This window comes from Carcharodon carcharias, chromosome 7 (assembly GCF_017639515.1).
Source record: "Carcharodon carcharias isolate sCarCar2 chromosome 7, sCarCar2.pri, whole genome shotgun sequence".
In the NCBI taxonomy this organism is placed as follows: Eukaryota; Metazoa; Chordata; class Chondrichthyes; order Lamniformes; family Lamnidae; genus Carcharodon; species Carcharodon carcharias.
Window position 1 is genome coordinate 119,052,758 of NC_054473.1, and position 17,324 is coordinate 119,070,081.

The 17,324-nt window shown below is 44.2% G+C and overlaps 1 protein-coding gene across 3 annotated transcripts in view; it reads right to left on the minus strand.

Annotated features, from left to right (window-relative positions):
* The window catches only part of mmp15b (matrix metallopeptidase 15b), a 154,465-nt gene that overhangs the window by 109,758 nt on the left and 27,383 nt on the right, over positions 1 to 17,324 (minus strand). Inside the window, exon 1 of one of the 3 annotated variants that reach the window (XM_041192329.1) lies at positions 6,813 to 7,068. The exons of the other annotated variants lie outside the window; for them this stretch is intronic. Coding sequence (XP_041048263.1) covers positions 6,813 to 6,917 — 105 coding nt within the window. The 5' untranslated portion in view covers positions 6,918 to 7,068. Of the gene's footprint in view, positions 1 to 6,812; positions 7,069 to 17,324 lie in introns of those variants that run through there. 3 annotated transcript variants of the gene reach the window in all.

Below are 17,324 nucleotides of genomic sequence, written 5' to 3' on the forward strand. Positions count from 1 at the left end.
GTTCCTAGCCAAGGCAAAACCGTCTTCAATTGTTTCATCAGTCACGTACTCCCCATCATAAGGTCAGAAGTGGGGATGTTCGTTGATGATTGCACAATGTTCAGCATCATTCGCGAAGCTGATACTGAAGCAGTCTGCGTCCAAATGCAGCAAGACCTGGACAACATTCAGGCTTGGGCTGATAAGTGGCAAGTCATATTTGCACACAGATGTGCTGGGCAATGACCATTTCCAACATAAGAAAAACTATCTCCCCTTGACTTTCAATGGCATTATCAATGTGAATCCCCCACTGTCAACATCCTGGTGGTTACCATTGACCAGAAACTGAACTAGACCAGCCATATAAATACTATGGCTACAACAGCAGGTCAGAGGCTAGGAATTCTGTGGCAAGTAACTCAACTCCTGACTCCCCAAAGCCTGTCCGCCATCTAAGATCACAAGTCTGGAGTATGATGGAATACTCTCCACTTGCACATTGAGAAGGCAGTGGCAGCAGATAGTCATCGCAACCAATGCCAGCAGTATAGATGCAAGGGCCTGAATGCAGTGCCACAGGAAGTTCAATGAACTCACAAATGGTTAAGATCATTGCACTAATCTTGAAATGTCATAATACCCTTGCAAATAAACCACTAGCCTCACATACTGCCCCACTGACCACCAACTCCTGCTCCTTCACTCATCTACCAACATTCTGTATCAGTCACCATTCATACTTCATATTCACAGTTTCATCTCACCATCACAAATGTACTACTGTTGCATGCCCCACACTCACATTTTGCAGCTTGCACACATTGCCAGCTATTTGACTATGATGGCCACATCACCCAAACAATTGCACCATATTCACTGACACACATCCCTCTCTCTTGCAGACAAGGTGGTGCACAACCACAGGCAGCAGCACCTAACCAGCAAGGGAAAGGGATGGATGTCTGTCCTCAGCCCAACGGAGCAGACAGTACTGACTATTACTGGAGCAGTCACAATGGTCAACAGGTCACCTAATGATCTAATCAATCTTCTCATATTCCATTTCCCTCTCCTCCCACAATCTCTTCTGATGTGACCATGCACCTCCTGCTTTCTCCCCTTTTCCTCATTGTAACCCTACCCTTGCGCTTATCTCCCAAGAACTATCACCAGGCTAGGCAGTGGCATGGGAGTATAGAATCCAAGAGGAGCAAGACAGTGACAATGATGCAAGGTTATTCAATCTCACATTCATAGTGAGCAGCCCAAATACTGGCACTCTGCACACTTTAGATGGCAGCACAGCAGCAGGATATGCACATGATGAATCACCAAGCATGAGTGGCTTGTAACCAAGGCAGGAAGAAAGGCCCGCACAAGTGCCAGTTCCCCAGAAGGCAAGACTGCACATTAATTCTGCTCCAGATGACTCAGATGAGGTCTTAATGGGGCAGCATACTTTAAAAGGCAGATGGGCACGCACAATGCTTGCTGGATTGGCAAATCTGCCACACAGCCTGCTGTCACCTTGAAGGAGTGCAGATGAATGTGATACAAACCTGGCAGAGGCCTTGGAGTCCAGCATGGAAGTAGCGGCCAACTCCACTTCAAATCCAACCAAGGTGCAGCATCTGAATGTTGATGCCTTAACTTCCTTTGCAACACAAACAGCAGCCACTCAATATCTGAGTTCTGCAGTGGAAGCTCAGATTGAGGTCATACAGTCCCGGCTTGCTGCCATGCAAGCTTGGACTGTGGCATTATGGCTGTGGATACCAATGCTCAAAAAGATTGCAGGGCCTCATGGTAGTTCAGCAATCTATCTTCCAACAGATCACTAGGCTGTTTACGGCCCTGCCCATGAGGAGTGGCGGTGGCTCCATGAAGCACAAATCTGTTGTGTCTTTTAGGATGATAGCATTTGTCCTTCCACCACTGTCGCAACACAAGTGCCCCTGCTATTGCCTGTTGGTCAGACAGCCGAGACTGTTGCCACCCATGCCAAGGTGCTGCAGCCTGAAAGTGGGCCTTCTGGCCCCCGAGCTGCTCAAGGACACCCTGCAAGCCCATCTATAGGCTCCCCCACTGAAAATCAGCAGCATTCCACCAGCCATACTGCAGCCACTGGAGTAGCACTGTGGAGGAACATTAGGCCAGGCAAAGTCATAATGGACATGCATAAAAGTGAAATACTTGATGTCTTTTAGATAAAGTTAGCTTGAAATCATTGTCTTGCAATGGCTTTTATTTCAGTATTCTGGCCGAGAGGATACTGTAATAGTCAGTGACAGGAGAAAGGTAACATGTGGAACTGTTGTAGAATTGGGGTTGTGTTCAAAGGTGCCACAGTTAGGTGAGGCAATCAATGAGAGCCCAACCAGAAAGCAGATGTATTGATTGCCTCCTTCCTTCCTCCTCCTCAGCCAGTCACTCTATACCTGATGGCAAGGTCTGTGCCCTCACAATGGTGAAGTTGTGCAAGAAACTACAGACCATGACGAACTGTGGTTGTTGGAGGTCAATCATCTCAGCTCCAAGGCATCATGGCAGGAGTTTCTCAGGGTAGTGCCCTCGTCCAACCATCTTCAGCTGCTTCATCAATGACCTTCCCTCCATCATAAGGTCAGAAGTGGGGATGCTCACTGATGATTGCACAATGTTCAGCACCATTCGCGACTCCTCAGATACTGAAGCAGACCATGTCCATATGCAGCAAGACCTGGACAATATCCAGGTTTGGGCTGACAAGTGGCAAGTAACATTCACGCCACACAAGTGTCAGGCAATGACCATCTTCAACAAGAGAGAATCCAACCAACGCCCCTTGATGTTCAATGGCATAACCATCATTGAATCCCCACTATCAACATCCTGGGCATTACCATTGACCAGAAACTGAACTGGACTAGCCATATAAATACTGTGGCTACAAGAGCAGGTCAGAAGCTAGGAACTGTATTACGGGTAACCCACCTCCTGACTCCCCAAAGTCTGTCCACCATCTACAAGGCACAAGTCTGGAGTGTGATGGAATACTCCCCACTTCCCTGAATGAGTGCAGCTCCCACAACACTCAAGAAGCTTGACACCGTCCAGGCCAAAGCAGCCCACTTGATTGGCAGTATATCCACAAACATTCACTCCTTCCACCACCGACACACAATAGCAACAGTGTGTACCATCTACAAGATGTGTTGCAGGAATTTGCCAAGGCTCCTTTGACAGCACCTTCCAAACCCATGACCACTACCATCTAGAAGGACAAAGGCAACAGATAGATGGGGACACCACAACCTGGAAGTTCCTCTCGAAATTTCTCACCGTCCTGACTTGGAAATATATCACCATTCCTTCGCTGTCACTGGGTCAAAATCCTGGAATTCCCTTCCTAACAGCACTGTGGGTGTACCTGTACCATATGAACTGCAGCAGTTCAAGAAGGCAGTTCACCACCACCTTCTCAAGGGCAATTGGGGATGGGCAATAAATGCTGGACCAGCCAGCGAAGCCCATATCCCAAGAATGAAAAAAGAAAAAAAAATGCTCCAGTGAGTACTGTTGGGTTCCTATAACGCATCAAGCAGTGAAAACATTGCTTGAGCTTCTAATGGTTTGTTCTGCGATGTTTCCTGTGGAAGTATGATTCTCATTATATACATACTGCACATAAGTTGGGTTGCACACCGGAATCATGAGCCAGATGTAGAGAAGGTAGTCCTTGCCACCCAGCAGTCACCCTCTGATTTGACGTGGTCAATGTGTTCAAATGCTGAACAGCAGACTGGCACAAAATAAAGGAATCAAGCCTTCTGCCAGGATACCAGTCATTTGCTTGTTTGGTCAGCTGAGCATGGTCATACACCAACTTCACACTCAGAGTGGTTGTGGTACATTCTCTGCATTTAGATGTGATGCCTGCAAAACTACGTGTGCACGGTCAATGGCATCATGCACCACAGGGAAGCCCATTATCCTGGCAAAGCCACCTGCATTATCTGCCTCTCTCCCTCAGATTAGAGAACACAATGAGACATAAAGAACATATATCACCTCCCTTATACAGCAGTGGACAGAAAACTGGGAAATGTTAAAGAGATCACCTGTCCTGCCTGGAAGAATCCTGGTGTGAAGAAATTCATGGCACGGTCAACCAGACAGCCAGTGGCAGTGCCTTTCTCATACTGCTTTAAGGCACTAGGTCTGCCTGCAAGCGGTGGCTGATTCCTGTGATCACCGCCTTCATAAAGCAGAGATGTTGCAATTGCCGCTCCAGGCTTAGCTTCAGGGAAGAAAAATGGTCCCTGAAGACTTGGGTGGATAAGATCTCCCACTATGAGCCCATTCTACTTCTCCTTTTCCCACTGCTTGTTTTCTTCTGTATTGTCTCTGCTCAATCTTTGTGTCATGTAGCAGACCAAGCGGAATGGTAACTCCAACACCCATGACTGGGAACAAGTGGTTTGACCAGAACCCTTGAATTCAGAAGCAAGGCCTTCACTACGTGCAACACCACTCCCTGTCAATTTCATCAACTTTAAATAGCACTAGAAACTCACAGCATTTCTATCAACTCAGCAGAAATCAAACAACAACTAAACTGAATGTATTTGATAATTGCTTTAAATAGTGCTGATGGGGAAGTCCGTTCTGCTGCTGAATGCAAGTTTAACTGTGTAAGTTTAAGAGAGGGCATTAGCTGGACTGGTGAGGTTGAAAATGGCTGCATTGGTGTCTAGTAAGCATTAAACAGAATATCAGAATCTGCCTGCTCTGCATACTTCTGGCACACATCCCTAAAAACACGCTAACACGCTCACCAAAATGGTGTCTAGAAAATGCCATGTAAGTTGTATGTGCTCATAGTGCGCACATTATTTTGGTATCAAATTGGCACCCATTGAAACTACAAACAGCCCATTTGCAGCCATCCACAAATAGCCCAATCAAACAAATGGTTTCATAAACAGCCTTCTCTTTTCCAAAGGAAAGAATCCCAACCTGTTCAATCTTTCCTGATAGGTATAACCTCTCAATTCTAATATAATCCTTATAAATCTTTTTTGTTCCTCCTGCAACATCTACATAGTTTAGAATAATATGGAGACTAGAACTGTGCACAGTATACTAAATGTGGTCTAACCAAAGTTTGATACAAATTTAACATGGCTTCTCTACTTTTCAGTTTATTCTCTGCAGAAATAAATCCCAACACTTTGCTTGCTTATTTTATGGCTTTATTAACTGTGTTGCTACTTTTAGTGATTTATGCATCAATACCCCTAGATTCCTTTGCTCCTCTACCTCATCTGTTCTCATTTTCAAAGGATACAGTGGTCTTGTTATTCTTCCTGCCAAAGTGCATTTAGCTAAATTGAAATTCATCTGCCAACTATATGCCTATTCTGAAAGTTTTTAATGTCTTCTTGTATTTTGTCATAGTAATCCACAGTAGTAACTAAGACCTCCAATTTGGTATTATCCACAAATTTTGAAATTGTACTTCTGACTACCAGTCCAATTCATTTATGTAAGTGGTGAGCAAAAGTAGTTCCAGCACCAACTCTTGAAGAGTACCACTTCCAACCTCTTGTCAGTCTGAGTAACTACCCTTAATTTTCATTCTCTGTTTTTTGAACCACAAGCTTCATGACAGCATTAAAGTCCAATACCAGCAATATTTTTAAACCATATCAGACATAGAAAGGAATCTGATGACAATGATTGTATTACCTGTTATAACCATAACACTCAATAGCACCAGTAAAATCTTTAATGTACATACATTCTTGGAGTTCACTACTGCCTGAAATATTAATTTTAAATAATGAGTCTTTCTGCATGTAACTACTGACCTGACCTCGACCAGTGTTTATTAATGTTGTATTGGGTTCCCTGCTATCAACAATGTAAAGAGAATCTATCAGTTAATGTCATTATTTTCGCTTCCAAAGCCGTTGTGTTCTCATGCTCGGATCCATTCATGTATATTGATATGAAGTCAATTCATGCACACTAATACTGGACAGTGTGTATATTCATGCACCTTAACATTATATCTTTATTAGCAAGTTTATTGTTCTGAGTACACTCATGCATCTTAATACTGCAAATCAATCAGTGCACTTTAATACTGGACAATGAGCATATGCATGCAGCTTAATGTTATAAATGTGTTTGCACACTGTTACAGGACAGTACAGCCATGCAATTTAATACTGTGAATTTATTAGGCCACTTTAATATTGAATAATGGAACTATGCATATATATTAATAAAGTACAGTGAGATTATCATCCATATCAGTACTGGTCAATGAATCTATTCATAAGTATCAGTGTTGTAGAATAAATATATCCATGTATTTTAATACATTACAGTTTATTAGCAGATTTAATGCTTATTACGTTTAGGGATGTACATAAATCCTGTACAGTGAGTCAAAACATTCATAGTAATAGTGGGCAGTGATTAAACCATGCATATTGATACTGTACAGGGTTACCAATACTGGACAATAAGCCTATACATGCATAATAACTGTAAAATTAGTCGTCGTTAACATATGATTGAACATCGACTAAATCATGCATATTATATACAATGTATTAGCACAGTTTAATACTAGTCGATGAGTCCAACCATGCATATTTAATACTGTATAGAAATAACGTGTATCTACATTGTATTTTCCGCTGTTTGTTAACAGTGTACAGTCAGATCAGCTACAGCTATATGAAGATGCGTTTGCCTGCAGGACTACTGTTGCAGCTGTACATGCAGCGACCCGACTTGAAAACTGACTCCAACCAGAGTTTGGATGTCTTCTTTACCTCTGCGCTAAAGCTGTCCTCCTCAGCCCGGCTAGGAATGGCACAAAGCCCTAGAATGAGAATGGGCACTGTCCAGCCTCGGCTCCAGCACAATCTTCCGGCCATTTCTTAGTGATATGCTTTGGTTCTACCGCCCCGAGTCCGGGTGATTCCTTCTGCTCTCACTTCTCCTCTCTCCCGTTTTACGATCAAACCGCACTGACTGAGAAAGTCAGCGCCCTCTACAGTCTAAACAGCAACGAGACCATTTTTTTTATAGTGGGGGGTGGGGGGGCTGTCTCTTTCCTCAGGTCTAATTATCAGTCTTCATCACTCCACTTCCTCTCCCATTCGCAAATAAAGTGACCGCGATGCTATGTCCATACTCTGCCTTCACCTGGAAACATGCCTCCTTTCCTTTTTCATTCCCACGCTGTTTAAAACAGCAACTCCTTTGCTTTCCTTAATTGTTTTTTCTTCGTCTCCTGAATACTCGCAAATCAAGGTCAAAATGTTCCCGAAATATTTCCCTGTATGCTACAATTTTCGTAAGAACAAACATAAAATCATAAATGACTCTTCTTTCATCGTATAGAAGAGAGTGCATAATTCAAGGGAAATGTTTTGAACAGGTGGTGGTGTGCCGCAACTTCACACACTGACGCTGGAGATCATTTCAGACCGTCAGTGATGGTGAGACGGGATGTCATGAAGAGCAGGGTCATTTGATAGCTCAATCTTGAGATGAAGGGCATGGAGATACTCCTGCTCAATGTGCGCTCTAGCTATACAATGGTTGTCATCTATTGGCTTGGTTGTACTAAGGAAACTGCTGAATAGCCCAAGTTCTCAACACCACCTTGTCTTTAACACAGGGCCGTGTGTGTGTGTGTTGGGGCAGGGGGGAGTGGAATGATGGCTGTGTCACTGATGGTGTAGAGATGGTGCAGAGATGCCAGTTGCACCCCAGTATGTATGGGTGCCAAAAGGATCTGACAAAATCGAAGAGACTGATGAGGTGGACACCCAGCAGGGGGCACTGGCATCATCTCTTGCCTCCCTGGCCCCTCATACCAAGGAACCATTCATGTCCTAAGGCTGTTATAGGCGCAGGTCCAACAGCTTGTGGAAGAGCCCACATGGATAAGGAAGGATGCCACAGGCATCTCAGTCATGAGTAGAAAGAAAGGAGCAGGCTGCCTCTATCTCATCCTCAGCTATAATGGGAACATCCTATAGAAGCGGACAGAACTGTAATGTTTATGGGTTACCTGGGTGATGTTTTCTCAGTTTGTACAGTCGTTAATTTATCCTTTTATAGAGTTATAGAATTAGAGTTATAGGCCGGGATTTTCGGGCCCCGTCGCGGGAGGAACCCGCCATGGGTGAGGCGGCGCCCCAGCCAAAAGTCCATTAACTTGTGGCGGAACCAGAAGATCATGGTAGCAGGCGGGTGTGGAAAAGCCCACCCACAGAGTCAGAGTTTGAGAGTTATTAAGGCACAGAAAGAGGCTATTTGACCTATTGAGTCCATGCCAGCTCTTTAGAGCAATCCAATCAGTCCCATTCCTCTGATTTTTTCCCCAGAGACCAGCAAGTTCATTTCCCTCAAGCGCCCATCCAAATTATTTTTGAAATCATTAATTGTCTCCATTTCCATCATTCTTAAGCTTACAATGAGATTTGAATGTTATTATTGCTTGATGTCAAAATGGACATGGTGTTAAGGGCAAGCGGGTGGCAGGGCTAGATTTCCTGTGGTGCCATGTTTGTGTTGTGGAACTGCTGGTGGTAGAGGCCCCATTTTCAATCTTTTTGGGTAGTAATGGGATTATTCAGATGTTTGTCCTTACTGGATAATCTCTCTCTCCCTGATGGAAGGTGAATTAGAGTCATCTGTCATAGGGCTAAGAGCCACTAATGTGAAACATTGCTGAATTAGTGTGGGCCTTGCAGTTATGCCAGCCTGCCAATTGCCATGAGGCCTGGAATGGCTAAACTGACCTCCTCCAATGCCCAGGTGCCAGGCTCCTCTGAAACACCCCCTTTGTCCTCCTCCCCGTCCTCTTCCAAGGAAAAGTGGTGTCCCAGTTCCACCTCATCATCCAATTCCTTGTCTCTTTGTATTGTCATGTTGTGCAGCATGCAGCAGCCAACCACAATGTGAGGCACTCTGGCTGACTTGAGCTGGACGCCACCACCCAACTGTTTATGGCAGGGGTGGTCAACGTACGGTTCGTGGGTTGGATTCGGCCCATTTCTCAATTTCATCTGGCCCGCAGCAAGATTTTGAAATATTATAATTAGCTCAGATGTTTTGTGTAGAGTCTGAATACAGTACTAGATCTTTCTATTGCCTAAATTACTTTGTTTATTTTGTTGTCTCAGACACTTTTTAGTGAGATCTGCACAAACTCATCATCACAGTATGGCTATTCATTTGTCTCTGTAACTGACCATGATGGTCTATGAAAACAATTAAGTCCTGGGTGAACTTTAGAACAGAGTTAGACTTTTGGGTTGGGAAACTTGCCATCCAATTTAAACAAAAGAATGACACAAAGAGTGCTGAGAAACATTATCTTTGACTCTGGTTGCTGTTCTGTGGGAAGAACTCAAATCAGCAGATTGCAAGTTGACAATGTAGTTTTATGTACTAAATCTCCACCCACAATGTTGACTTTTATGCGTGTGTGGCCCGTGACTGATTTTGTCTATGTCTGAATGGCCCATAATAAGAAAAGGTTCCCCACCCCTGATTTAAGGCAACAGAAACACATTTTCAAGGTGCCAATGGTCTGTTCAATACTTGTAGATGGCTTTAGTTGTGGAGCCTCTCTGCATCTGTGGCTGGGTGTTGGACAGGTATCAGAGGATAACACTTATCCCCCAGCAGCCACCCATTGAGTCTGGGTGTTGGTTTGAAGAGGTATGGCACCTGGGACTTTTGAAGAATAAAGTCATCATGACAGCTGCCTAGAACCAAGTGCACATCTGCAAGATACACTTTCTGAGATTACAGACCAGCTGGACATTCATTGAGTGGAAGCTTTTCTGTTCAAGAATCTGTCTGGATAGTCTGTCAGTGCCTTGATGGTTATGTGGGTACAACTGATAACCCTCTGGATCTGAGAGAATCCAGCAACGGTGACAAATCTTCTGTGCCTGCGATGGCCCATCAGCCTCAAAATGGATGCATTCCCCTGGCCTCCAGAATAGAGCATCCATGATCTGCCTAATGGTGTAACGCAAGATGCCACCCAGATCCACCACTGATCCCTGGAATGACCAAGATGCATAAACATTCAGGGCAATGGTGATCTTGATGGTTGCAGGTAGGGGATTGCCATGAAGGCTGTAAGGCATCAGGTCATTTAGGATCTGGGCCCATCTTCCTGGATATGTACAGCCTCTTACGGTACTGGCACTCTGTCTTTTGCAGGTTGTTGACTCATAGGCAGTACATATGATGTCTTGGGTAGTGCCTTCTTTCCCTTGCAGTGCCTTATTGTGCTCCTGACTTCCTCCTGACCAGGAGGATGCATTTGCTGAAGCTCCTCCTTGTTACACTCTCCATTGTCAGAGTTGCTTGCCCCCATCCCAACTCCCTGAGCTAGCTTTCATTCATTCACCAGGGCTTCCTTGGTAAACCTCTGCTGCCCAAGTGATGCCAGTAGCCTCATGTCCCTGTCAAGAGTTCTAACACTCACTGCTCACAAATGCAAGCCTCTCAGCTCCAGTGATAGCAACTCTGTGCCACCAGTTGAGCAGCTGAGCATTATTCTCCACTTCTTAAGTAAGTTGATTCGTGCAATCATTCAATTCCATAGTTTCCTGCTGTGATCATGATAGCTGTATCTTAAGGTGTCCCAGTCCCTCCATTTTCCCCACGTCTCCCAATTGAAAATCTAAAACTAATGTTCAAAAGCCTGTTGTTGAGCTCCACAATGAGCTCAACAACCAGTTAATTTGAGGTGTGTGGGTTGCAGTTTCCCCCGCACTTTGATAATCATGTCACGTTCCCGAAAGGTCAGGATCCAGTGACACTAACTCTAATATGCACACGTGCCTGAATTTGCCCTCATGGACCACTGAAAATCCAAACCCATACATCACAAAGCATCACCTCACGCCAAAACAGATAAACATGACTAAATCAGTCATTTACATTTGTCACATGGGCTGCATGACATTGCTAAGTGGCATTAATTATTCTTGTTATCTCTTCTCTCTTCCCTCTGTCTCTTTTCTTTCCTTCTTTTTAAACCTCTTTACTACTCAGCTTCTCTGGCTGTGGGCTTTCAGAGTTTCTCCTGCAGCATTGCTAAGTTCTAAAATTTTAGTAGAAGACTTTGACTACAATTATGAATTTTGTGATAATCCATAACCATAACATCCCTTAACATTTTCTTGTTTTTTAGTGAAGGAAAAACAAAAGAATTGGGAATTCCTGGCACAGTCCATGACCACATGAAAATAACATATCCAGAGACAAGAGTCGGAGAAATCACAATCTCACTAAGATCAACTCCAACTAAATGTGGAGGAGTTGGTCAGCTTGAGAATGTGTACATATATTAAGATATAGATAGGACTAAGAAAGAGGTTCTGCTGAGTAAGAGCAACAAAAGGCTAAGGCCTGGATTTTCACTGAGTTGGTTGATTTGGGTACCCTTTAAAAATGGTGGGCAGGTCCCAATTCCAGAATTCCCAACACCATTCCCAAGCTGTGAGATTTTTGGGAGTGCATTTAAAGGGTGTGGGCTGGTTCCTGTCAAAAGCCCGTATCTAGCACTCCTCCATTGCGATGATAGGTATCTCCTACATCTCTAAAATTTTCATGGAGTCGGGCCAGTTTTTAAAGAGTCATGGCTCACGATCCCTAAGAAGAGTCACAAATCCTAGTCTGCATGAGGGAACCTTTTAAAAGTTAAGTTCAAAAGGTCCTTCTCATGCTTGCTAAGCTAAGCTACACCCACCAGCCACCCCGCATGGTTCCTCAAGCACCCATGCCAAGCTCTGCCCTTCCACCCAGCCCCATGTCCCCTCATGCCCCTGTACCAAGCTCTTCCCTTCCACCCAACCCCTATGGTCCCTCATGCTCCCTGTGCCAAGCTATGGCATTTCCATGCCCACTGACCCACTGTTAACCTTCGAGAACCAATGAACCCTATAATGGTATATATGGTATATGTAAAAAAAACTTGAAAAGCAATCATTCATCGAGAACTTTCTGAAATGGTCGAAAAAAGTCTGAAGTACAAGTTGATAAAAGTGTCAATCATCCATGCCTCTTGAAGTCTCAAAAACCACAAACCCTTGAAACCATTTAGCTTGTGTAAACAAACATTGTGAAATTGACTGCAGAGATCAGAGAGCCTGAACTGGCAAACAATGCTTTGAGAGCAGGTGGCCTATTATTATAATAGTTATCTGGACTCTCAGCTAAGTATATACAATGAGTTAAGTTGAATGGCTTCAAGGCTATGTGATTTTTGAAACTTGATTTGACACCTTTATTAGCTTGTACTTCAGGCTTTTTATCAAACATAGGAGAAAGTTTTCAATGAATGATTTATTTTCAAGGGATTTTTTACACATTCTACTTTACACTAGAGGGTTCATTGGTTCTAGAAAATGTACAGTGGTTCAACGGGCATTAAGTACAATATCTTGAGATACTGGGCCATAGGGGTTAGGTGGAAGGGCAGGGTTTGGCATAGGCAGCATGAGGGGTCATAAGGTGTGGGTGGAAGGGCAGAGCTTGGCATAGGGCATGAGGGGCCATATGGGGTGGCTGGAAGGGCACAGCTTGTTATGGGGGCATAAGGGGCCTTAGGGGTGGGTGGAGGGGCAGAGCTTGGCATGGGGGCCATGAGGGGGTGGGGGGCATGAGATGGCATGAATGGGGCATGGGGAGTGTTTGAAGGGTGAAGGGGGTGTGTGGGATGTGGGATGTGGGGGGGGGGGGGACCTTTCTGTTTTTATTTTAGCTGGGAAGTCCCATAGCATCGAGGCGGGCCTTTTAAACAGTCCGCCTCCGTGTCCGGCAGCCCCTGTGGCTCCCTCCACACTTCTTCTCAGGTCAGTTGGCCCAACTCCAGCCCACACCTGCCCCTAGCAATGAAGATCCTGCCTTTGTGGGCACTTTCTCCCAAGATATGTGGGCTGAGCCTGGAATCTTCCTGACTCCTGCTACCTGCCTTGAGGATGAAAATCCAGGCTGAATTTAAAAGGCAGAACCCCGCAGGCAAAAATCTTTGAATTACAAATTGAGCTTCGAGCAAATTGGGATAGAGTTAATAAGATGAAAAAGCTGAATGTGCAGATCAAAGATTGGTGTTGGAGAAATGGGTTCCAACTTATGGGACACTGACACCAGCACTGGCACTAGAAGGAGCTGCTCCATTGGGAAAGGCTTCATTTGATCTGTGCTAGGTGTCCTGGTGAATTAAATAACCAGGGCTGTAGTAGATAGGGCTTTAAACTAAACTTTAAACTGGGAGGGAGGGTTCAAATGAGGGGACATTTAAGTTAAAAGAGAAAGGACAAGACAACAATGCAGGGTGGCAATATGGGTAGTAATAACCAAGGTGTGACAGGAAGAGCAAAGTATACCAACAGAGGACTGTACCAGATAATAGGGTCAGAGTAAGAAAGAATGGTAAAAACGTAAAGTTAAAGGCTCTTTATTGGAATGCATGCAGAATTTGTAACACAATAGATAAATTGATGGCATAAATAGTAATAAATGAGTATGACATGATGGCCATTGCAGAGATATGGTTGCAATGTGAACAGGATTGGGAACTGAATTGGGATTAGCTGACTTCTTAGAAGGATAGGCAGAAAAGGAGGGGGGTACTTTATTAATAAAAGATGAGATAGGTATGATAGTGGGAAATGATCTTGGCTCAGAAGATCAGGATATAGAATCAGTTTGGATGGAGATAAGAAATAGGAAGGGAAAGAAGTCACTGGTGGAACTGTATTATCTATTATTTTATATTATATATTATAATCTATATTATATTATAAACTATATTATATTATAATCTATATTATATTATATTTTAAGACCCCTAATAATAACTACACTATAGGAGAGAGTATAAATCAAGAAATAATGGGGTCTTGTAAGAAAGGTACTGCAATAATTGTGGGCAACTTTAATTCTCATATAGATTGAATAAAATTTAATTGGCAAAGGTAGCCTTGATGCCAAGTTCATCTTAGAATAATATGTTGAGGAACCAGGCTATTTTAGACCTGGTAACGTGGAACAAGTCAGGATTAATTAATGATCTCATAGTGAAGGATCCTCTGGGCAAGCGTGATTGTAACATGATAGAATTTTACATTCAGTTTGAGGGTGGGAAACTTGGGTCTTAAACAAATATATGAAGACAGTGTTGGTTAAAGTCGACTGGAAAAGTAAATTAATAGCTAAGACAGTAGATAAGAAGTGGCAGACATTTAAGAAGACATTTTATATTCTCAACAGAGACACGTTCCATGGAGAAAGAAAGGCCTGGATTTTTGCGCAGTCATGGAGACTCCACAGTATATCCAAAATGGCAGATGAACACTTGATCTGGAAATCCCTCCCCATATGTGGCAGAAACAATTTTCTCTGGAGACAGGGGTGGGACCTGACTCCCACTTGTGGGAAACCCAAATTCAGCACAGCTATTTGAACTTAGTGCTGAATTCAAACAGATCCCATTTTCACCACAACAAGGGTCTTACTCTGCAGTGTGGGAATTATAAATATTCAGAGTAATTGTAAATGCTCTTGAAGGGTGGATAAAGGTATGTAGATGTATGTCAAGTTATTTAAATGGCCAACACTTTAAAAATTGACAAAGAGCCTGCCTGTGACTGTGAAGATTCAAAAAATCTGTTCCAGCAGTTTCAATAATGTTTGTTGATATAACTCAAAGCACTATCATTATAGCATTATTAACGATAGGCTGCTTTCCACATCTAATATTATCACAGTGATTGGGGGGAGGGGTTTCTAAGGTCACAATTTGATTGATAGACCAAAGAAGTTATTAAAAGGATTAGCTGTATTTGATGTGAGGATATGAATACAAGTGTGTTCATTTTGAAAAGGGATTAAGTACATGAGGGGATTTAAATGTTTTCAATGGGCTTTTATGAATATATAGTGAACTCTGTAATAGACATTTAGGACTTTATTCTCTTTCATCTCAGCCCACGGCAGATACTGGGTGAGTTGGCAAGGAGTGTGGAAGGACAAAGGGTGATGGGTGGGGTGAGGAGGGTCATGAGTTGACAATAAATTTGCATGGGGCTATAAGGGGCCAATATCAGATGTTAGGCTAATTGGTTTATAGCTTCCTGCTTTTCATGTGGGTTGACATGCGTTGGCATGTATGGACATGGGGAGTGGGTGAGGGTGTGAAGGGTGAGAGCTAAAGGCCTAATGTTTAAGAAAACAACTGGGACTATGTCCCAGAGTACCAAAGCAGGCCATTTAAACAGCCCACCTCGGCACTTGGCAACCCCTGATCTGCGTCCAGGAGAAGTGGGCCAAATCCATTGTATACATTGCTCCCCTAACCCTGCGCCAAACAAAGATTCCGCCATTTGGGCACAGCGAGCCAGGAGATTTCCTGACTTCCACAACCCAACTTGGGAGCAAAAATCCAGGCCAAAGACTCTATGAGAAAGGTGAGCCATTCATGGCTAACTAAGGAAATTATGGGTTTAATCAAACTGAAAGAAAAGACATATAACGTTGTGAAGATTAGCAGCAGGCCAGGAGATCAGGAACATTTTAGAAACCAGAAGAAGATGACTAAAAACAGAGGGTGTGACTAGATTATGAAAGCAAACCAGCAAGGTATATAAAAATAGACGGTATAAGCTTCTACAAATGTATACAAAAAACAAAGAGAGTAGCTAAAGTAAACATTGCTACATTAGGGAATGAGACTGGAGAATTAACAATGGAAAACAAGGAAATGGCATAGACCTTGAACAAATATTTTTTATCTGTCTTCATGTTAGGAGACACTAAAAGCATCCCAATAATAATAGAAAATCAGGGGGAGAAAGGGCGGAATTCAAAACAATTATCATTGGAGATAAAGTACTAGGCAAGTTAATTGGGCTAAAGGCTGACACTCTTGAACTTAATGGCCAGCATTTCTAGGATCTTAAAAGAAATGACTGCAAAGGTAATGGATGCATTAATTGTAATCTTCCAAAATTTGATAGATTCTGGAAAGATCCCAGAAGATTGGTAAACCACAATGTGCCAATTCAAGAAAGGAGGGAGGGAGACGAAAAGCAGGAAGTTACAGACCAATTAGCCTAACATCTGATATTGGAAAAATGCTGGAATCCATTATTAAGGAAGTCGCAGCAGGACATTTTAAAAAAAAGCATGGCCAGGATTTCAGAGCCCCTCCTGTCCAGCGGGATATAACAGTCCTGCAGAACTGATTGACTCGCTACATCCGCGAGGGGAGACATGCCGCCGCAGAGCCGTAAAATCCTGGCCCATAATACAAACAAGCAGAGTCAACATGGATTTTTTAAACCGAAATTGTGTTTGACAAATTTATTAGAGTTCTTTGAGGATGTAACAAGCAGGGTGGATAAAGGGAAACCAATATGTATGGGGCAGAATTTTGCCTTCGTTGGGAGGGCTTGGCAGAGGTGGTAGGAAATCCAACCGCTACCTGCGATTTCACGCTGACAGACCAATTAACGCCCGCCCAGCATGAAATGCAGCTCATCACTGGCCGAGAAGGGCCAAGTGAGGGCAGGGGCCTGTCGGCCGCCGGCTCAAATGGCAGCCCAGCGGCCTGTTTAAAAATGGCCCAGTCGACCCCAGAAAGGCTGCCAGGCAAGGATGTCTATCTGCCGCTGCAAGGATGGAGTCCAGTGCGTCAGCAAACGCCAGGCGGGAGGGTAGGTCGCAAGGGGCCCCCATCTACCCGTTTTCCCAACTAGCGCCTCGCTGCCCTCCTGGAGAGTGTGGCTGCCAGAAGGGACACCCTTGTCCCTAGAGATGGGAGGAGGAGGCCACCGCATCTCACCAAGAAGGCATGGGAGGTAGTGGCAGCCCAGGTGAGCAGCCACGATGCGGTGTGCAGTGTCCGAAGTGCTTCAATGATCTGTTGCACTCAGGAAGGATGAGCATTATGATGGCATGGGTCAGTGTGTTCAATTGTTTTGGGCTGCCGCCCCCCCCCGCCCCACCGCTCCAGGAACAGAATCAGGGTTTCCTGGGGTTGCGCTCGGACCTGCGAGCCCTCACACAGGCACTGACCTGAGCTGGTCAGTGTCCATGTGTGAGATGGATGGGGCACCCAGTATCCCAGCTAGGTGCCTATCCACCAATGGTGAGCAGGGAGGTCCAGGGCGACCTCACATTGGTGTATGAGCTACTTGTCATCTCTGTGGGCTCCTCTCAGGGTGTTCTGGATGATGGAGCAGCTCTTCTACCCCTCTGCCAGTGACTGTGGCATCTGATGAGGCTGCGGCAACTGGGGA